The sequence below is a fragment of the Rhinatrema bivittatum genome, chromosome 3 (genome assembly GCF_901001135.1).
Source record: "Rhinatrema bivittatum chromosome 3, aRhiBiv1.1, whole genome shotgun sequence".
Lineage (NCBI taxonomy): Eukaryota > Metazoa > Chordata > Amphibia > Gymnophiona > Rhinatrematidae > Rhinatrema > Rhinatrema bivittatum.
The window spans coordinates 24,788,119-24,810,711 of record NC_042617.1 but is presented as its reverse complement, the minus strand read 5'-3'; the positions used below and the strand labels follow the sequence as shown (position 1 = coordinate 24,810,711).

The window sequence follows — 22,593 nt, the reverse complement described above, 5'->3', positions numbered from 1 at the left end:
TAAATAAAATTGTCCTGATAAGACTTGAATTGCAAACTTGCCAAGAAGGATAACACTAGAATGGGATCCTTTAATGGAGGTCTAATATGCTTCACTCCTCTTAGGAAACAAGAAACATTTGGATGAGAAAATAATGGCCTTCTGAACACATGGCTCCTATAGCATGCAATAGCTGCCACTTGCACATTCAAGAAATTAAGAGCCAAGCTTTTCACCACATCTTCCTGAAAAAAAAATCCACAATATGAGGCACTGAAGCCATCCTTGGAGAAACCTTCCTAATGGAGCACCAGTATTCAAACACTCTCCAAAACCTTACATAAACCAGAAAATATCCAACCTCCTTGGCTTATGTGAGGTTTTCGAGAGTATTTGAGTTGGTGCCAAAGTGATGGAGTGGATTAAACTGGTTGACTGACAGGAGACAGTGGTTTATGGTAATGGAACTTACTCTGAAGAGAAAATGGAGTGCCGCAAGGATTGGTATTGGGACTGGATCTGTTCAATATATTTGTGAATGACATTTAGGAAGGGATAGAAGGTGAAGTTTGTCTTCTTGAGGATGATTCTAAGATCTGCAACAGAGTGGACACACCTGAAGTAGAGGAGAGAATGAAAAGTGATTTAAGAAAGCTTGAAGAGTGGTCAAAGATTTGGTAACAGGGATTCAATGCCAAGAAGTGCAGTCATGCATCTAGAATGCAGTAATCAAAAAAAAGCTTTATGTGATGGGGAGTGAAAGACTGATGTGCATAGAGGATCTTGGGGTGATAGTGTCTGCTGATCCGAAGGCGGCAAAGCAATGTGACAAGGCGATAGCTAAAGCCAGAAAAATGTTGGGCTGCATAGAGAGAGGAAGCAAAGGGGCCAAGGAGGTAGCTTGTGGTGCAGCAGTTACTAAACTTAACCAATAAGTCTTGATACTTTTGATGCAACTGCAACACTGCTCTCTGCTTCAACGGCAGAGAAAAGGAACATTGGTTTCATTGACACTGTACATAAGCCAGTGTGTCACCAGCAGTCCCTCAGTATTGACCTGTACCCAAGCCAAGATGACAGCAACAACCATAAATTTCTAAGCAAGCTTCTAAGCAAGCTCACTCCCTTCCAACAAGCTGGAAGAAGGTGAAGTTGCCCAAAAAGACAATGGAAAACTTGTTTCCCAAATATAACAAAATCGATCTGCATTGAAAACCTCCAACAACTCCGCACTATATACAAAGCAACAGTACACGTGGCAGACGCTCCACCACAGTAAATGGGCGGGTCTCTGGACTGATCTGTGGTACTACAGGAACAAAAATTAGCAGGTAAGAACCAAATTTCCTTTCCCTGTATGTACCCAGATCAGTCCAAACTCCTAGGATGTACCTAAGCTCCTCTTAACTCGGGTGTGCCGTGGAGAGTTCTGCTTGTAGTACACTCTCATTAAAGCACATAGAAGCTGGAGCCCTGACATCCAAGCAATGTCTAGCAAAAATGGGCAACAACTTCCCAGTAGTCGCCCCGCAAATTTCATGCGGAGACACCTGCTGCGACTCAGACCAGTAAGTTGCCTGAGAATGCGTCAAGTGTGCCCCTAAACCCCCTGGCAGCGGGCGCTCTTCAGAAATATAAATCAACTCGATTGCTTCCTTCAGCCACCACACAATTGTAGCCTTAGACGACTTATTTCCATTCTTTGAACCACTCCACAGTACAAAGAGGTGATACAATCTATAAAGAGGTGATGCGACCTAAGGAAATCATTCGTGATCTTTAGATACCTCAATAATACATGCCTCCAATCTAAGAGCCTAAGTTCCCACGGATGATGAATCCAAATCCATAAAAGCTGGAAGATCTACTGTCTAAGACAGAAAACCAAGACTACCTCAGGCAGAAAAGAAGGCAACATGCATAAAGATACCCCCCGAATCAGAAATCTGTAGGAAGGGATCTCGACACGACAGCGCCTGGAAGCCGAAATTCTCCTGGCTGAACAAATAGCCACCAAGAAAATTGAATGATGGTATACAAAACACGTTAAATAAATAAAATAAAGTCCTTAACTGTAGCACTCTTTAGTGGTTCAAACTGAGCTTCATACAACCCTCTAAGGACTAGAGTCAGATTCCAAGATGGACAAATGTTCCACACCGGAGGACGCACGTTCTTAGCTCCCTGAAGGAACCATAGAACATCTGGATGAGTGGACTTGCAACTTATCCCGAGACAACCCAATGTCGCTACCTGGACACTCAAAGTTAAAGGCCCAATCCCTTGACCAGAACCTTTCTGTAGAAAATATCAAAGATACTATCGCACAATCAATTTCTAATATTGTAAATGCATCCCTAACCCAAGGTGTTTTTCCTGCATCTCAAAAAAACTTCTATTTTACCAATTTTGAAGGACAAAAACCAAGATCCACTAAATGTATCCAACTATAGACCCATTGCTTCACTTCCCTCAATATCAAAAATCATCGAATCAGTCGTTTTCCATCAACTCTCCGAATATATAGAAGATAATAACTTACTTCATGTAAACCAACATGGTTTTCAAAAAGGACACAGCACAGAATCTCTACTGATTTCATCATTCGATACAGTTACTAGAGGTTTCGACTCAAATACAGACTCTCTCATGGCATTTCTGGACATTTCAGCAGCTTTTGACCCTTTGAATCACGATATCCTACTGCTTAACCTTGAACAAATAGGGATCAACGGTACAGTAAAAAAATGGTTCAGTTCTTTTATTTCTGATCGAATACAAAGAATCATTGTTGGTAACTCAAAATCAAAATGGTACACTGCTAAATCTGGGGTTCCACAAGGGTCCTCATTATCACCGTTGCCTTTTAATATCTATCTGCTTTCTTAGTGTCATTTCTTAACAGGCCTTAACCTATCTTTTAAAATATATGCAGACGACATTCAATTTATTGTTCCTTTAACTGACACCTGGAAAAAACCCTTTACTTTGCTCCATCTGTATCTAACAGCAATAAAAACTATCACATAACTAAACACCACAAAAACTGAGTTACTATTTCTATCGGCAGTACCAGATTCTATATTTTCAACCTCCTACTACCTTTACATTTGAAGGGCAAGAAATTGCAATAAAACTTCATGCAAAAAACCTGGGCACTATAATAGACACGAGATTGTCTATGACAAACAATATATCAGCATTACTAAAAAAAATCATTTTTTAAGCTTCACATGCAAAAAAAATTAAAACCTCTTCTACCACCTTCAGACTTCCGCTCAGTGACCCAATCCCTCATCTTAACAAGCCTGGACTATTGCAATGCTCTGTATCTTGGCCTGCTGAAGTCCACTACACACCCTTTACAACATGTTCAAAATGCCACTGCTCGTATACTGTATAATGTACCACACAAAGAACACATTACTTTGGTTCTACAACATTTACATTGGCTACCTATATCTCAATATTATACATAATCTTTTACACAACACAAACTCAATATGGCTCTGCTCGCTTCTTAGAATCTACAAACCCACAAGGCAACTACATTCAATGGACAAATGCATGTTGGAGGTACCTTCAGTAAAACTAGCACATCTGGAATTTACACGTAAACGCGCATTTTCAATTGCTGGACCAATTCTCTGGAATGCTATCCCAGAAGAAATTCGTTTAACTGCAAATACTAAAAAATTTAAAAAGGCTTTAAAAACATCTTTTTACCGCAGCCTATAACATCACCTAACAATTTCTTTAAGTTTTGACAACATCGACAACAATATCCCTAAAGGACTGTCATATGCTTTTAGTGTTCTTAAGAAGTAATTTTATATGTTTTTATTGTTTTTTGGAGGTGTAGTTAATGATGTATATTGTTTTTGTTTTTTACTGTATATTTTTAATTATGTATGTTTATTTTTTGTAAACCGCTTAGCCGGACAGGTCTCTGCCCAATTTTGCGGTTTATAAATCCTTTTAAATAAAAAAAATGAATAAATAAATAAATAGAAAAGCCAAAATATGCGACACCGTAGCCTGAACAGAGGTTGCACTCCCATCAATAGACCAGGACTCGAAGATCCTCCAAATTTTCACATATGTCAAGGTTATAGAAGGTGGAAATAACTGCTTCAGAATATCCCCTCCATCTCAGTTGTCTCCTTTCAAAAGCGAAACCATGAGACACGTGAGCTACCTGACTAAAAATATTGGGCCCTGGTGGAAAACAGTCGACCGATAACCAAACCTCAGGGGCCCGTCTATGGCCATGTTGATCCAATCTGGGAAGCATGGTCAATGTGGCCACTCTGGAGATACCAGGATCATGTTTCCTGGATGTTTCTCTATCCACCGTAATCACTTGTCCACCAGAGGCCATGGGAGAGTAGAAAGAGAAGAATCCCTCAAGTCCACGGCAGCACCAGAGCACCGATCCCTTTGTACTGTGTTCTGTTCAAGGGCTGTAAAACTGTGATGCCTTGGTATTATCGTTGGTCGGGATAACCCCATCTTCCGTGAATGAGACACATCGCTGCCTCTGACAACTCCCATTCCCCGGGGTCTAATTTTCTCCAACTGATAAAATCCACCTTAACAATGTTTACTCTGGCAATGTGAGATGCTGCCAGCCGCTCCAAGTGCCTTTCTGCCCAGAGAATCAACTAGCGGCTCTCTTGAGCCACTGCCTGATTCTTGGTTCTGCCTTGACGGTTGATGTAGTTCACCATCGTTGCATTGTCTGATAGGATCCATATTGGATGGCTGCGTAACCTTGGCAGATAGGCAAGCAACGTGATGATGGTTGGTCAATAAATGATGATGGTCTGTCAATAAAAAAACACAAATAAAATGCAGCAATCTTGTCTCTAACCGATTGTTAGGCCATGACGCCTCCTGTTTTGACCACTGGCCCTGCATCAACTGATCTTGCCTCACCGCTCCCCAGAGAGGCTTGCATCAATGGTGACTATTATCCAATTCGGAATCTCCAATTCCGCACCATGCTCCAGTTTGGTGCAAGTAAGCACCACGAAAGACTCTCCCTGGCTTCCACCTCTAACGGAAGAGGAAGATGAAATTCTTCCAATAATGGATTCCAGTGGGAGAAGAGCCTCCTATAAAGGCTGCATATATGCGACTGCCCAGTGCATTAATTCCAATATCGATGCCATAGAACCCAGATCTGTAAATAGTCCCAGACCCTGGGCACCGAAAGCTCTAGCAGAAACCTAATCTGACCCTGCAATTTCAGCAATCTCTCTCTGTGAGAAATACTCTCTTTGCCAGTGTGTCAAACTGAGCTCCCAGATACTCGAGAGTTTGTAAGAGGACTAAATGGTTCGTTGCTAGGTTCACCACCCATCGTAGAGACTTCAAGCACATCAGTACCTTTAGTACTGATTGTCGACGGAATTCATTTGATTTTGCACAAATAAGCCAATCATTCAGATATGGATACACCAACACACCCTCCTCTTGCAGTGCGGCTGCTCTCACCACCATCACCAGCCAAAGGGAAGGGCTTGAAACCAAAAATGTTCCTTGAGGACCATGAACCTCAGGAATTTCTGGTGTTCCGGCCTGATGGCTATGCACAGATATGCCACTATCAAGGCGAGAGATGCCAAGAACTCTCCGTTATGTACCGCCGTTAGGACGGATCTCAGAATTGGATCTCAGAGTTTCCATGTTGAAATGGGGAACCTTGAGAGCTGCATTTACCTTCTTTAAATCCAATATCTCTTGAATTGGATAAGGGGGGAAAAGAAACAGTATGCTTAACTTAAAATTGACCTCCGGCCACACTAAGCGTGTTCAGGGTCTGAGCCAACAAACTCAGCAAGACAACTCTGAGAAAAAAGAAAAAATCTGAGCAGAGTCCAAAGCGGCTCTCAATCATATGCAATTGTCCCTCTTCTAGAAGTGAGAAAGCCAATTCCCCACTGGAATCCTCCGATGTCTCATGATCCACACCCCCTTGAACATTACACCAGAGACAGCCTCCCTGTGGCATTTGCCCACCATGACTGACAAATGGGAGGCCCAAGCACACGATCCCTACATAGTAGATTGCTTTGCCTTCGCTGGGCACCCCTGTAGAAAATGTCTGCAGGTCCTGGAAACATTCCACCTAGGAGGAGGAGGATAGATCTATACCAGAGTCCACAGACCCAACCTTGCTCTCCCTAATCTCTCTCAGGGAAGCTTCTGCCCTCGGGAACAAGGGAGGAGAACTGATCATTGCCTCGCTTCCCACTCCCCCTCCAGAGACACCACAGGCCGAAGGGATGTCCCAACATGGGCAAAAGCTGTAATAGTCAAATCGCTTTAAGCATCTAAACAGTGCTGATACAAATGGAGAGAGTGAGGACTGAATTGCTATCAGACGGCAAGTCTCACAGACAGCAAGACTTTTGGACCTGTTCGTCCCTGGCGCCTAGCTCTCCTGAACTTTGGCTCTAGGCGGCCTTCCAGAGCACACCATTGCCACCTGGGTATATTCGCACACCCTTCCAGGATGTGCACAAATACACGCGCAAGACTAGGTTGCGGTCATAAGCGCACAAAAGTACCCGCACAAATACGCATTCCAGTCTAGGTTGCGGCTTTACACGCACAAGTACCTATGCAAATATGCGCTTAAGTACCTGCGCAAATATACACTCAAGTCTAGGTCACAGACATACATGCTCAAATCTAGGCCGCGACCTTACGAGCCCAGGTCCTGGCACATGCAACAGTCATGCGGTGAAAATGCACGCGAGGAAAGAACCACTGCAGTGGCCTACCACACGGCTAAGTAAAGCCTGCCTGCATCTTCAACGCATTTAGGCCCAGTTTCGTTTAACATCCGGCACTGAAAATCATCGGCCCAAAGAGCTTCTCAATAGCTCAGGCCTCTTGACTGGCTGAGAATCCATGAAGACTGGGGCCAAGAGCCAGCATCTCGCTAAACATGCTTTGTACATAAGCAAATTAGAAGTGGTAGAAGACCTCTACCAGAACCAGAGACTCCTCCTCAGTGCAAGTGCCTCTCTGCACCTCTGCGGGACAGGGAACTGCTGGCAACAGTTGAGGAAGGGATTCCCCTGGCTCTCTTGCCAAAGCTGCTAGGGAATCGAAAATGGCCACCTTTTCTGCGCTGACAGGGAAAACCTCAGTGCTAGACCCAGTCACCCGTGAGGCTTGTTCTACCGGTGCGGTCATGCTTGATGCAGACCTCTGAACGCATTTGCTGCACACAAACGCTATTCCTCCCCGCACATGCGGCATCACCAGCATTTCAACGGTAAGAAGTGGAACAGTCTGTCAGTGCCACAGAGCCAACACCTGCACTCCTCCACATGCAGAGAAGCTGCTGAAAAACCCCATCACTGAGCTTCCTGAGCTGCTGAGGTAGCTTCCCACCCTTGGAACCTAGCTGCTGCAAAGATTCCTCTTTCTAGTTCCTTGTTCTCTCTCTCTTTTTTTTTTTTTTTTTTACTCTGAGAACAAATAAAGATACATAGAAACCATTACTTTCCTTTGGTGCAGAGGTTCAGGTTCCAGGAGCGCAAGCCACATGGCAGATCAGAAAAGAGCCAGACCACTGCTATATTTGTTTCCTTTTGCCAAACTTTAGCGACCCAGACCTGGACAAACCATATAAAAGGGATACTTCCCTATTCCACTGGGCTTGCAGTGCAGAACTGCCAGCATGTTCCACCACTGTCTCGTGGGGGACCACAAGATGTCCATCCCACGGGACCTCCGGACCGAGCTATTAGGAGGGTCACCAACCCCATGCTCATCTGCCTCAAACCAGGAGGGATGGCCCCACCAGGACCTCACAGCCTCCTGGGAGGATCCAGTAATTTTGTCTCTCCAGACTGCAGGTTTTACACCATCTACCATCTGCTGGAGACAGAGGAATACTGAGAGACTTAAGGTGGCACACTGGGTTATGTATAGTGTCAGTGAAACTTTGTCTCCATCTGCTGGCAGGGAGGCAAAGCCCAGGAGTCTGGACTGATCGGGGTACATACAGGGAAAGGGGAGATGGAGTCAGGGGAGATGGAGTCAGACAAAAACCAATGAAGGCTCTAACTGTTAAGCATGGGGATAACTTGTACGGAGTAGCAAGTACTACCCTTAATAGAAAGAAAGGAATTACTACCTTAAACTAATAAGCCTTGATGCTTTTGATGCAACTACAAGGTCACGTTCTGCTCTGACGGTGGGGTAGGGGGGTGGAAGAACAATTGGATTCAGATGACCACAAACACAGGTTCTGACTTTTATGGTCTGGGATATTGATATACAGGCATAAGTGAAAAAGTACAGGACTGCTACTATGGCCAACTCCATTAGCACTGTCTCAAGGCTCATCAAATAACTGCACAGAGTGGCAGTTGCTACCCTTAAGAGAAACATGGGGTAACCTCCACAGCATGGCAGATACTACCATAAGAAGTTTGCTGGGCAGATTAGATGTACTATTTGGTCCTTTTCTTGCCATCATTACTATGTTACATATAGCATTGTCCAACTGAATCCAGACTGCCTGTTCCTGGAGAAGAGAGACAAACTGCAAGAAAGTCAACCGAATTACTCTGCTCTCCAGACAACTGATAGACTGAGTCCCTTCTTCCTTCGACCACAGACCCTGAGCAAGCTGACCTAGACAGTGAGCTCCTCAGCCAAACAGGCTAGCATCCGTCTTTACTGTGATCCATACCAGTTCAAATTCACTTTGATATGCCCCAGTATCGGAAGCCTTATGGAGTAATTCTGAGAGGGCCACTTGAACAACAACATTCTCTGAAGAGGCCACATATGCGCTCTTGCCCAGGGAACTAGGTCCAAAGTTGCCACCATGGACCCCTAAAAACTGTAGGTAACTGAACCTATGGGTTCTGTTCGAGATCAATGACAGAAGTTAATGCTGTGGCTAATCAGATGATCTAAGCCCTTGCTGTGGCTATTCAGATGATCTAAGCCCTTGCTGAACAGAGCTCCCAGGTTACCAGCCTGCGTGATGAACTAGATTGTTCTTGGAAAAATCTACAATTCATCCCAATTCCTGTAAAAGCTACCACTTTTCTGGTGGTCCATGAAGTTTCTCATTCCAACTTCACTCTTATAAGCCAATTGTCCGAGTAGGGATAAACCAAAATCCCTTACTTTCTCAACACTACCACCACCTTTCAGAAAGTTCTTAGGGCTATGGCAAGAGCAAAAGGAAAGGCCTGAAACTGAAAATGGCCTCCTAGCTCTGCAAATCGAACATACTTTTGATGCACCTCCCTTATCAGAATGTGCAGATAAGCCTCCATGAGGTCCAAGGAAGTCAGGAACTCCCCTAGCCTCATTGCCACAATTACCGATTTCAAGGTCTTCATTCTGAAATCTTGAGGCACCTGTTGACCTGCTTTAAATCCAGAATGGGATGAAAAGATAAGAAAATTATTCCTTACCTGCTAATTTTCGTTCCTGTAGTACCATGGATCAGTCCAGACAGTGGGTTATGTCCCCAATCCAGCAGATGGAGTCAGCCAAAGCCTTGAGGGGGCGTCACCATGAGTGCTACTACCCCCTCTGCAGGAGTTCAGTATCGAGAATATCCAAGCCCGAGTAAAACAAGAACCCCCAAATTGGATCAAGTTTAATGAGCGGCAACAATCAGCCGTAGAACGTAGGCAACAAAACCGAGCCCTTCCCACCAACGGGTGGGAGGACAAAAGGTCAGCGTGTCAACCCCCAAAACGGAACAGTGACAAACAGGTAAGAACTGAGCAATCGGAGAGACAGAAAATACTACCGTCCCGTAGAGGAAAAACCCCGTCGAGCAGGAGTAGGACCCAAATGCGGTGGGCGTCTGGACTGATCCATGGTACTACAGGAACGAAAATTAGCAGGTAAGGAATAATTTTCTTTTCCCTGTACGTACCTGGATCAGTCCAGACAGTGGGATGTACCCAAGCGTCCCTAAACCGGGTGGGGTCCTGCGAGACCTGCTCGTAGAACCTGCTCACCAAAGTGTCCAAAGACCGAGGAAGCGAGGTGAAGACGATAGTGTCTGGAGAACGTGTGTAACGATTTCCAGGTGGCTGCTCTACAGATTTCTTGAGAGGAGACCGAGCGGGTCTCCGCCCAAGAGGACGCCTGAGAGCGTGTAGAATGCGCAACAATACCGGGCGGGGGAGTCCGCCCCACCCCAATGTAGGAAGCGGCAATGCCGGCCTTCAACCATCTGGCAATGGTCGTCTTCGAGGCCTGAGCTCCCTTCCGAGGGCCGGACCAGAGGACGAAGAGATGGTCAGAAGTCCTGAAATCATTCGTAGCCTCCAGATAGCGGTGCAGGGTGCGCTTGACGTCCAGAAGCCGGAGAGACATCGGTTCCGAAGCGGAGAAGGAAGGAAGCTCCACCGTCTGATTCACATGGAACGCGGACACCACCTTCGGGAGAAAGGAGGGAACAGTGCGAATCGAAACCCCGGAATCCGAGAATCGGAGGTAGGGTTCCCTGCACGACAGGGCCTGCAGCTCCGAGATGCGCCGAGCGGAGCAGATGGCCACCAGAAACACCGCCTTGAGAGTGAGATCCTTGATTGTCGCATTCCGCAGTGGTTCAAACGGAGGTCCCGACATGGCCCGTAGCACCAGGTTGAGACTCCAGGAGGGACAAGGATTCCGCACCGGAGGTCGCATGTGTTGGACCCCTTTGAGGAAACGGAGAATATCCGGGTGTTGTAGCAGGGAACCCCCGTCTCGCAGGAGCGAGCCAAGGGCGGCCACCTGAACCCGGAGAGAGTTGTAGGCAAGCCCCTTGTCCACCCCTGCTTGCAGGAACTGAAGGATCTGAGGAACCGAAGCCTCAGAGGGACTCGTGTTCAGGCCGGCACACCACAGCTCGAACACCTTCCAGACTCGCACATAGGCTACCGACGTCGAAGTCTTCCGAGAACGCAGCAGTGTTGAGACTACCGCCTCCTGGTAGCCCCGGCGCCGGAGGCGGCGCCTCTCAAAAGCCAGGCCGCAAGACAGAAGAGTTCTGCCTGGTCGAAAAATACCGGGCCTTGGTGAAGGAGGCGGGGGAGATGTCCCAGACGGATGGGTCCGTCGATCACCAGATGGATCAGGTCCGCAAACCAAGGTCGTCTTGGCCACTCCGGGGCGACGAAGATCACCGGTCCCTGGTGGACCTCTACCCGGCGGAGTAGTCTTCCCACAAGAGGCCACGGCGGGAACGCGTAAAGGAGCAGGTTGGCCGGCCACGGGAGTACGAGAGCGTCCACGCCCTCCGCTCCCCGCTCTCTCCGGCGGCTGAAGAACCGGGGAGCCTTGGTGTTTCGTGCGGACGCCATGAGGTCGAGATGGGGGGGTCCCCACCGCCGAACGAGCAGCTGCATCGCCTCGTCGGAGAGGGACCATTCCCCGGGGTCCAAGAGCTGACGGCTGAGGTAATCGGCCTGTATGTTGTCCACGCCCGCGATGTGTGAGGCCGCCAGGCGGGCCAGATGCCGCTCCGCCCACTGCATCAGCATCTCTGTTTCGAGCGCGACCTGCGGACTGCGAGTGCCGCCCTGTCGGTTGATATAGGCCACCGTCGTCGCATTGTCCGATAAGATCCTGACCTCCCGGTTCTGGAGGAGAGGCAGGAAGTGCTGGAGAGCTAATCTGACCGCTCTGGTCTCCAGGAGATTGATGGACCATTTTGATTCCTCCGCGGACCACGTTCCTTGCGTGGCGCTGCGGTCGCAGACCGCTCCCCAGCCTACGAGACTGGCGTCGGTGGTTACCACGACCCAATTTGGCAGATCGAGAGACACGCCGCGGGCCAAATTCTCCGGATTCATCCACCAGGTCAGACTGTTCCGGGCAAACAGCGGCAGGGGAAGGAGCACCTGGTAGTCCTGCGAAAGCGGCTTCCAGCGGGATAGAAGCGCTCTCTGTAGAGGCCTGAGGTGCGCAAATGCCCAAGGGACCATGTCGATGGTGGAACCCATCACCCCTAGGAGCTGCAGGTAGTCCCAGGAGGTGGGAACCGATAACGCAGAAAACCGTTGTATGTGTTCCCGCAGGGCTTGCGCCTTGTCCTGACGTAGAAAAACCGCGCCCACACGGGTGTCGAAGGTCGCCCCCAGGAAATCCAAGCGCTGCGAGGGCACCAGGGAGCTCTTGGAAAAGTTCACCACCCATCCTAGGGACTGTAGAAACTCTATGACTCTGGCCACGGCCTCCTGTCCATGCCGAAAAGACTTCGCTCGAATGAGCCAATCGTCCAGGTAAGGATGAACTAGGATCCCCTCCTTCCGCAAGGCAGCCGCTACCACCACCATGATCTTGGTGAAAGTGCGCGGAGCCGTTGCCAGCCCGAACGGGAGAGCCACGAACTGGAAATGTTGATCCAGGATCTTGAACCGTAGCAGACAATGATGCTCCCGGCGAATGGGGATGTGGAGGTAGGCCTCCGTCAGGTCCAAGGAGGCCAGGAATTCCCCGCGATGCACCGCCGCGATCACGGACCGCAGCGTTTCCATGCGGAACCGAACCACCCGGAGTGATTTGTTGACTTCCTTCAAGTCCAGAATGGGCCGGTAGGAACCGTCCTTCTTTGGCACCACGAAGTAGATGGAATAATGGCCCGAGCCCACCTCTCCGAAGGGCACGGGCGCAATGGCGCCTATCTCCCAAAGTCTGTCCAGGGTCAACTGCACCGCCTGTCGCTTGGTGTCCGAGCCACAAGGGGAGAATATGAACCGTCCCTTTGGAGCGCGGACAAACTCCAACGCGTAACCTTGTCCGATGGTTTCCAAAACCCACTGATCCGAGGTGATTCGCGCCCACTCCTCGTAGAAGAACGCCAGTCGCCCCCCGATCCTGGGGACGGCGGAGTGGGCGAGCTGAACATCATTGCGAGGACTTGGGAGGGGGTTGCCCAGCTGCGGGGGCGGGATGCGCGGGGCGGCGCCCGCGAAAGGAGCGAGACCAGGGCTGAGACCTGGGGGCAGAGGGCCTGGTTGCCGCCGGTCTGTAGTTCCGGTAGCGCCGTTGCGCCCTGGCTCTGGTCCGCGAGGACGGAAAAACCCTGGTGGAGCGATACCTGTCTTCCGGCAGGCGATAAACCGCATTTTCCCCCAGCGTCTTGATGATTTGATCCAAGTCCTCCCCGAACAGGAACTTGCCCCTGAATGGCAGGGAGCCCAGGCTCGACTTGGAGGATGTGTCCGCCGCCCAGTTGCGAAGCCATAGGAGGCGCCGTGCCGCTACCACCGAGGCCATGGAGCGGGCGAGGACCCGAAACAGGTCATAGGAGGCGTCAGCCCCATATGCAACCGCCGCTTCCAGTCTATCCGCCTGGGCGACCTCCCCGGCCGGTAGGACCTGAGAGGTGAGCAGTTGTTGAACCCAGAGAAGGCTGGCCCGCTGGACCAGCGAGCTACACATCACAGCCCGCAATCCTACCGCGGAGACCTCGAAGACCCGCTTGAGGAAGACTTCCAACTTGCGATCTTGTGCGTCTCGTAAGGCCGCACCCCCTGTCACTGGGATGGTAGTCCTCTTCGTGACCGCTGTCACCGCGGAGTCCACTTTCGGTACCTTGATGAGATCGAGAAAATCGTCCGGCAGCGGGTAGAGCCGCTCCATGGTCCGGCTGCCCTTGAAGGAAGCTTCCGGGGCATCCCACTCCCCGGTGAGAAGCTGAAGGAAAGAATCATGAATGGGAAAAGCCCGAGCCCTCGGCCTCCGGGCTGCCAAGACCGGATCCCCCTTCCTTGAGGAAGTGACCACAGCGGGCGCTACGGGCGCGGGCGGCTCCGGTGGTGGATCGAGGTCCAACTCCTTAATAACCTGTGGCAGGAGGTCCTCCAGCTCTTCCCTCTGGAACAGACGCAGCGTGTGCGGATCATCACCTTCTGAAGTGGAATCCCCTTGACCCGGGTCTGCCGGATCCGATCCAGGGGAACCTGGTCCTGTGCCCGCAGTCCCCGAGCTCCCCGGGAGCCGGGCGCGAGCGGGGGGGAAGGGGGCCCCCACACCCGCCGGAGCGGGGGGGGGCCAGGGGGGGCCCCCACAGGTAGGGAGGGCCGCGGTATCTTGTGTGGGGGAGGTCCCATGGGAGGCTCAAGGCTCTGCAGATATGCCGTGTGCAGCAAAAGGATAAACTCTGGGGAAAACCCTTGTCTACCGGAGGGGGGCTCCGAGGGGGGGGCCCCCGGCGGGACTGCCTCCAGGTCCGGCTCCGGGAGTAAATGTGGCGGGGACTCCCCCCCATCCCCGGTCCCAAGCGCCGTCTGTTCCCCTTCAGGGGGTGCAGAGTGTAAAATGGCCGCCGTTCCCGCCAAGAATGGGGGAGGGGCCGGCCCCCGCCGCCCGGGCAAACCTGTTAGACGCGGGAAATCGATGAGGGGCCGCGAGGTGCCCTCCCCCCCGGGGAGACACCTCGCACAGATGCCCTCCCTCGAAATCCGCGATCCCAGCTCGCCGCAAGCAGAGCAGCGCTCTGGCCGCGGCATCGGAGCTGAGAAGGAAACAGGGCCGGCAGATTAAACCACCCGGCAGAGCCTCGGGGGGGGCCGAGAACGGGAGCGCCGCTGCGGGAGGGGGCCCGACGGCCTGCACAACCCGAATAGGAAGAAGAAAAGCGGCGCCGCGGGGGGGCCTCCTGGCCGCACAACCCGAAGAGGAAGCAAAACGGCACCGCGGGGGGGCCTCCTGGCCGCGCGTACCCGCCGACGCCGCTCTCCCTGCCTGCCTCTGCAGCCCACGAGGAGCCGTGAAAATGGCCGCGGGCAAGGGAGAGAAACGCGGAGGGGCCGGTCCTACAGGCCTCCGCGAGCCCCTCCGTCGAAGATCAGCTGCAAGCAAGGAGAAAAGTAAAGGAAAACGACACTCACTTACCCCGCTCGCAAGGAGAGAAGAAGAAGAGAGCAAAACAAAACCCTGAGGGAAGCCACGCCTCCCAATTAGAGCCCTCTAACTTTTTTTTTTTTTTTTTTTTTTGTAACAAACTTGATCCAAAAAAGAAGTAGGCAGAGAGAAAAACCAAATCAGAGAAGAAATACAAGAAATGCCTGAGTAATCGGGAGCAACCCGGATTCACTACTCGCATCTGCTGGAGTCAGAAGATACTGAACTCCTGCAGAGGGGGTAGTAGCACTCATGGTGACGCCCCCTCAAGGCTTTGGCTGACTCCATCTGCTGGATTGGGGACATAACCCACTGTCTGGACTGATCCAGGTACGTACAGGGAACCTTCCTTTTTGGGAACCACAAATTAAATTGAATACCATCCCAGACCTCATTGGTGTCTTGGAACTGAAATCACAACACCCAAGGAGAGGAGCCTCTCCAACATTGCCTTTACAGCTTCTCACTTTTGGATAGTGTGACAAGGAAAAACCACAAAAGCATCGGAAACAGGATGGGAGAACTCCAGATCGTAACTTGTCTCAAATTATTTCTAATATATATGGATCCAAAGTAATTTAATGTGGATAAGTGCAAGGTGATGCATATAGGGGAAAATATCCCAAGCTATAGTTACACAATGTTAGGTTTCATATTAGGAGCTACCACCCAAGAAAGAGATCTAGGCGTCATGGTGGATAACACATTGAAATAGTCTGTTCAGTGTGCTGCAGCAGTCAAAAAAGCAAACAGAATGTTGGGAATTATTAGAAAGGGAATGGTGAATAAAACGGAAAATGACTTAATGCATCTATCGCTCCATGGTGAGACCACACCTTGAATACTGTGCACAATTCTGGCCGCTGCATCTCAAAAAAGAAATAGTTGCGATGGAAAAGGTACAGAGAAGGGCAACCAAAATGATAAAGGGGATGGAACAGCCCTATCACTCATCTGCGCTGCTAAAATATCAACAGTTGCTGCCGCAGCTGCCAGAGCCCCCATGGGAACATGCAGCATGATTGGCGCCTCCGAATTAGAACCCCCCGCCCCCATCCGGGACGGGCAATTCTGAGCCTCCCTCTTCTCAGAATAGCTTTTACAAAGTTTATTTGTTCTGCCAGACTGCAGCTTTTTCACTCCACATGTAGCACAGAATGCAGTCTTCTTCCTGTACTCTGCCAGAGCTGCCGTGTCTCCCCTGCAGCACAGCTGAGCCTAAACCAAACAGCCCATGGCCTGAAAAATGCTAAATGATTCACCCAGTCACTCTCACTGCAGGCCCGGCTTTCACCAGACCTAAGCCAGCAAGATGCAGTAATTCTCTTCTGGTTTTATTTGTGCAACTTTGCTGGATCCACATGCAGAAGGAGACAAGAGCTGGGGGGCTATGGGAGGCAGTAGAACAAAAAGGCTAAGAGCTCCAAAAAACCACAAGCAGATATACAAAGACTGGATGCCACCTTACAGAGGCATTGCACAACTGAGGAAGGGAGTCCAAGACTTTCTCCTTAGGAGCTGCCTGACAGCAGGACTCTGACAATACTCTATTAAGGGAAGGAGAACTAATCTTTCACCTCAGAAGCTGCCATTAAATCAATTTTCTCTTATTCAGCCTAACCATTTCTCAGAATACAGCACAGGATGCCCACTCTACCACTGCTGAAAACAGAGAATATTTGCAGGCTGCGGTCAGCATAGATGCCTATTAATCTTGGTCTCCATCTGCTGGTTGGCAGGCATAACTCAGTAGTCTGGACTGGTCCGACTGGATGAAGAGGAATTTGCTTTTGGACCTTTACGGCTAATTGGACAGAGTGAGACATAGTATGCATTACACTGAAATAGAAGGGAGGTGCCAAAAGCAACCCGTGCCAGAGATGCCACTTTGTCCTGCAACTACCCTGCATAAAAACATAAAAACATGTTCCGAGCATCTACACTCAAGCAGTAAGTGTGGGAAGATGTCTAGCAGTGCAGCATTTACAGCTGATCTCAAGTGGTAGAGGACAACGATCCCTTAGAGTCATTACACACAAAGCAATACACCACCTACCACTCGCTCAATGACTGGCTGAAGTGTGTTTCCGTACACAAGCAGTAGGGACTGTTTGTCTGAACAAAAGGCAACTGCCAGAATGGGGATGGGTGTAGGCACTGAGCCGTCATCTTTCCCAGACGTTGCGATTTGGACAATGCTCGTTGAAGTGATGGTTTTTTTGCAGTGCCTGCAAGAGAAAGTAAAATATTGTAAAACTTGCACGAAAGGAGAACTTTACCAGAGTGCATGACACCAGTTCAGGAACCACAAAAGGCAAGTTACTCCCTCAGACTTTGTAGACAAGGAGCTTATGAGGTCCAAATTCATTCCATTGAGGAAAGAACCAACTCAAGTGTTTTCCATTCATAAGGGTTCCCCCTTCCAGTCTCCTAAAAGCAGGGCCCACCCCCAGAGAGGAACCACGCAGAACTCCTTTGCTGTTGCACCAACCAGGATTTTCAAATATATATGCAACCCTAGAAACATCCCATTTACCCAAATTGCTCATGTGCAATGCTGAGATTTCTCCTCTTTGAACCTTAGCGGAAACTGTACACGGTAACCCTTACATAAAACTGAAACCTGGAATGATGCATGTGTGACTAACTTCAGGAATTATACTCCCCCCTTGGCAAGTCAGGAAGCTGTCACCTGAATATACAAGTTAACTGATGGTCGTATATTACTTCTATATATAATTTGCTCTCTGCACAGACTTGAAAAGGCAGCAAGTTCTTGAAAACTCATCACAAATATGAATGAAAAGGCATCACCTGTCATTAGTTTGGATAAACTGGGAGAAAGGGAGATAAAGCAATTTGCCCAAGAAGCTCGCTTGTGATTCTAGACTTAGAAAAATAAAAAAAAAAGATATTGGCAGGATGACTATCTGCCTATTCTGCTGGTCTTCATATCTTTAAAGAAGCGCACATTGCCTAATTTTCCCCAATACCCGTGACCCCACTCCCTAGTCACTACCGGTACTATCATGCTAGCAACTGAACACAACATATCCCAAATTGCAGCTTGCTTGCCTCGGACACTGCAATGAGACACCACGAAAGCTTCCGTGATGGGGCGAAAAATTTCAAAAGTATAGCATCCTTTAATACCACTAGGACCCATTGGTCCAAGGTAATCCTAGACCACTCTTCGTAAAACTGTGATAGTCGGCCTTCTACCACCATCTCAAGAGAGTGGACCAGCCTGGCTTCATTGTGAAACTTTACCACAGCCGGCCCCCTGATCGGAGCCCTCTCAGGGAAGTCTACAGGCGCCTACTGGAACCCTGGTTCTTCCCCAAAGACAATGCAGAATCCTTATAGGCACAAAAACCACTGCAACTCCTGAAACCTAGAGTGAGGCGGAAAAGACTTCCTGTCATCTTATCCTCTGGCAGCTTATTCCCTTTAGACTCCCCACCCCCAAAACCTTCATCAATTGTTTCAGGTCCTCCCCGAACAATTTTCCTTCCTTTAAAGAGAAGATTACAGAGCTGAGACTTGGACCACATATCAGTTGACCAATTCTGCAACCACAGCAGACGTCGCAACGAGACCACCGCGGCCATATTCCTGGCTGAAGTCCAGCTCAAGTCAAAGCATGGCAGCCTCATATGCAATCCTGGCCTCCTCCTGAGTTGCTTGGCTATTAATACCAGCGTCTGCTGAAGACTCCTCATGAGACTTCTGGACCCAGCATAAACAGGCCCTCTACATCAGACTTCCACAGTGCCAAGACTTCAAATATCCTCTCCCAATGAATCTCTAGCTTACAGTCCTGCACGTCCTTTAATGCTGCCAAACCTGCAATCAGAATGGTCGACTTGTTAGTGACTGCCGAAACCAAAGCATGCACCTTCAGCAATACCAACAACTGCAGGATATCCTCCGTGAGGGGATAAAATTTTGCTTTGGCTCTAGCCACCTTGGAGATCGTCTCTGAGAAGTCCCATTCCTGGTTCATCAGCTTCTTGATCCTTTTAAGGAGAGGAAAGGCTTTCAGTGGGCCCAGAGTCCAAACACTGGATCCACCCTTTCACTGTCAGAATCCTCCTGGACCACCTTAATACCCAGTTCCTTCGAAACATGGGAAATAAGGGGCCTCAACTCCTTATGGAACAGACGAATCACCATGGGTCATCTCCCTCCGTTATCGGGACCTCTTCAGGTCCCAATAACGGAGGGACCTGAAGAGCCTGATCGACATCCACCGTGACCTCTGCTGGGTCATCCTGATCTAACCCTGGACCAATCCCAAGACCATCTTTCGGGTCATCCAGGTCCAAATCATCTGAGCCACCAGGCCCAGCCAGTGAAGGAGCCCCTTGGCCGGGGGTCAGGGGCCCTTGGCAGCAGGATGAGACGGCTGACAAGTGCTCTTTTATAGCCAGTGCTTTTCCTGGTTAAAAAGGCCTTATGCATAAGCAAGACAAATTCTGAGGAAAACTCCACCTTCATCCTCTCCTCTGTCTGGCCCAGAGCTCACATCGCCTCCTCCCTGCCTCTCCTCCCCCCCCCCCCCCCCCCCCCCCCACCAACAGGATCGCCGGAGACACCGGTGGCAGGGAGTCCCTGGGCTCCCGGGAGTCCATCACCTTCCGACTTGTAGCCCCTTCTCCTGCGTGACAGGCTGTTTAGGCTCCCAGCGTTTATCCTATCAGGGCCTTGGGAACCTGTGGCTCCCCTATCAGCCTCATTCCTCCCCTACATCAACAAATCACGGCATAATGCTGCTGCATTCAGCTGTCCCTGAGCCAGGCCACCGGCCTGACAAGCTTTCCCGTGCTGGGAAATCGCTGAGGCGTCATCTTGTCTGCACGCGGCCGGGCCTGCTGCAGAGGCACAGAAGCTGTGTGATTGCGGCGCACAGGAGAGAAGGGGGAACACGGTCAAGCGCAGCCTCCAGGCCCGAGCAGCCTGAAGCTACGAACAGAGGAGCTACACTGCTCCTTCCCCCAGCTCAGGCCTGCCCCAATGATCAAATCAGAAACAGCCCGAGCGGTTGCTGCTGAAAGAAAAATGTAACACTTTTTTCTTTTAATAAACAGCAGCCACAGCAAAGGAAGAAATTCAAGCAGAAAAGGAATTCTTCCCTGCTCCTGGCAACATCTCTGTCCACATCTGCCATATGGACACCCACTCTCTTCCAGTCTCGCAAGGTCCTCTTGCAGTTTATCAGAATCCACTTGTGATTTAATTACTCTATAACATTTGTCTCATTAGCAAATTTGATCACCTCACTCGTCGTATTCCTTTCCAGATCATTTATAAATATATTGAAAAGCACCGGTCCAAGTACAGATCCCTGAGGCACTCCACTGTTTACCCTTTTCCACTGAGAAAATTGACCATTTAATCCTACTCTCTGTTTCCTGTTTTTTAATCAGTTTGTAATCCACGAAAGGACATCGCCTCCTATCCCATGACTTTTTAGTTTTCCTAGAAGCCTCTCATGAGGGACTTTGTCAAATGCCTTCTGAAAATCCAAATACACTACATCTACCGGTTCACCTTTATCCACATGTTTATTAACCCCTTCAAAAAAATTTAGCAGATTTGTGAGGCAAGACTTCCCTTGGGTAAATCCATGCTGGCTGTGTCCCATTAAATCATGTCTTTATGTTCTGTGATTTTGTTGTGGACTATCCGGTCCACGACTTTTCCCAGCACTGAAGTCAGGCTCACTGGTCTATAGTTTCCTGGATCACCTCTGGAGCCCTTTTTTTATGTTGGGGTTACAGGGGCCACCTTCCAGTCTTCAGGTACAAACGATGATTTTAATGATAGGTTACAAATTATTTTATTTAACAAGTTTTTTATACTGACATCCGTGGGTACCTCATATCGGTTTACAAAGAATTAAGAGAAATACAGCAAGGGGGGGGGGGGGGCGACAGCGAGGGGGATAAACAAAGGCAAAGGCAGAACGTAAGGGAGGTTCAATGGGTGTAATTAACAAGAAATATAAAAAATATAATATAAATTACTTGCAATAGATCTTAAATTTCATTTTCGAGTTCTTTGGGAACCTGGGGATGCATACCATCCGGTCCAGGTGATTTGCTACTCTTCAGTTTGTCAATCTGGCTACTACATCTTTCAGGTTCACCATGATTTGGATCATAATCATCAGCCTTGAAAACATGGAATGGGTATCTCCCCAACATCCTCCTCAGTGACACCGAAACAAAGAATTCGATTAGGTTTTCTGCGATGGCCTTATCTTCCCTAGGTACCCCTTTAACCTCTCAATCATCTAATGGTCCAACCGTCTCCCTCGCAGGCTGTTTCAGATATATTTTTTAAAGTTTTTATTATGAGTGTTTGCCTCTATGGCCAACTTCTTTTCAAACTCTTTTAACCTGTCTTATCAATATTTTACATTTAACTTGCCAATGCTTATGTTTTTTCCTATTTTCATCAGATGGATCCTTCTTCCAAATTTTGAAGGAAGATCTTTTGTTTAAAATAGCCTCTTTCACCTCACATTTTAATCATACCGGCAATTGTCTGGCCTTCCTTCCATCTTTCTTAATGCATGGAATAAATCTGGACTGCGCTTCTAAGATAGTCTGAAGAGGACTGGGTTTATTTAATTTTTGTATTATGTGACCAGTAATATGCCACAAGAATCTGTTTAGCATTCTCTTCAACACAGTGGACCCCTACTTTACAAGTTCTGCACTCACTTCCAGGCTGACCAGCTTGCTCAACTGGTTCCTATGTAGATAAATGTCAAAGGCTTTACTCAAAACAAGATAAGCCACATCTACAGCACCCATCGGATCTGCTGTTCTGGTCATGTCAAAGAAAACCAAGTTTGTGAGATTTTCTATTTATCAGTCCATACTACCTACTATCCTATAATGTACTGGACTCAAGAGATCGGCAACATTTTTTGGCAGAATACCAAATAATCCTGCAATGTCCCCACAGAGATACTGGGCAGCCAGGTAACACCTACCTCTCCAATTAACTGTCTCCATGGGGGCCTCCAAATAATTGGAGATAGCAGACAGACAACAAACATTCCGGTACGTATGTTGCTAAAGCTGTATAATACCTGCACTGCACACATTTTCAAAACTCAAAGGCTGTCTGGGCTGACCCTTTACATTTCAAGATTGGCACTGTTGACCTGCAAATTTTGAAATTGCTCACAGTGCCAGCATGCCAGGTGAAACATGTCTGTGCTCAATACATACACCATTGGTTGCCAACCTCTCCACTGTGCCATCCTTCAGTACATTTCCATTACTTTATTTAATCGCTGTCAAACACATCTGTAGTTTTCTGATTCGTTCCCACCTTTATGGAATTCTCCTTAATTTGCTCCAAAGCCACTAGACCCGGCACATGACCATGGCAAACAAAGACACAGTTAAAAGTACTGACTTGAGTTTTTAGAGTCCAACTTACCCATTTAAAATATATTCAAATATGTGCAGCTGTCCATCTCTGCACACTACAGCTAGCTTCACAGGCTGTGAGGAGATAAAGGTGTATTCACTCAGCATCCAAAGAAAAACAATCCTCAAGACAGACACATCACAAAACAACGCTGATGAAAAACTGCACACAAACACCAAGGGCATGTCTACTGCTGATGTTACCACAATCAGCAAGAGACAGCAGCCTGGCCTGATGGGCTTAGACCATAGCCCAAGGACATCACAG

At 48.8% G+C, this 22,593-nt stretch overlaps 1 protein-coding gene across 2 annotated transcripts in view; it reads right to left on the bottom strand.

Moving 5' to 3' along the window:
- WDR43 (WD repeat domain 43) overlaps positions 1-22,593 on the bottom strand; it is a 180,883-nt gene that overhangs the window by 97,960 nt on the left and 60,330 nt on the right. For both annotated transcript variants that reach the window (XM_029592968.1, XM_029592967.1), the window contains exons 7-8: positions 22,336-22,400; positions 16,931-17,102 (exon numbers count right to left, since the gene is read on the bottom strand). In XM_029592968.1, the coding sequence (XP_029448828.1) occupies positions 16,931-17,102; positions 22,336-22,400 (237 nt within the window). The remainder of the gene's footprint in view (positions 1-16,930; positions 17,103-22,335; positions 22,401-22,593) is intronic.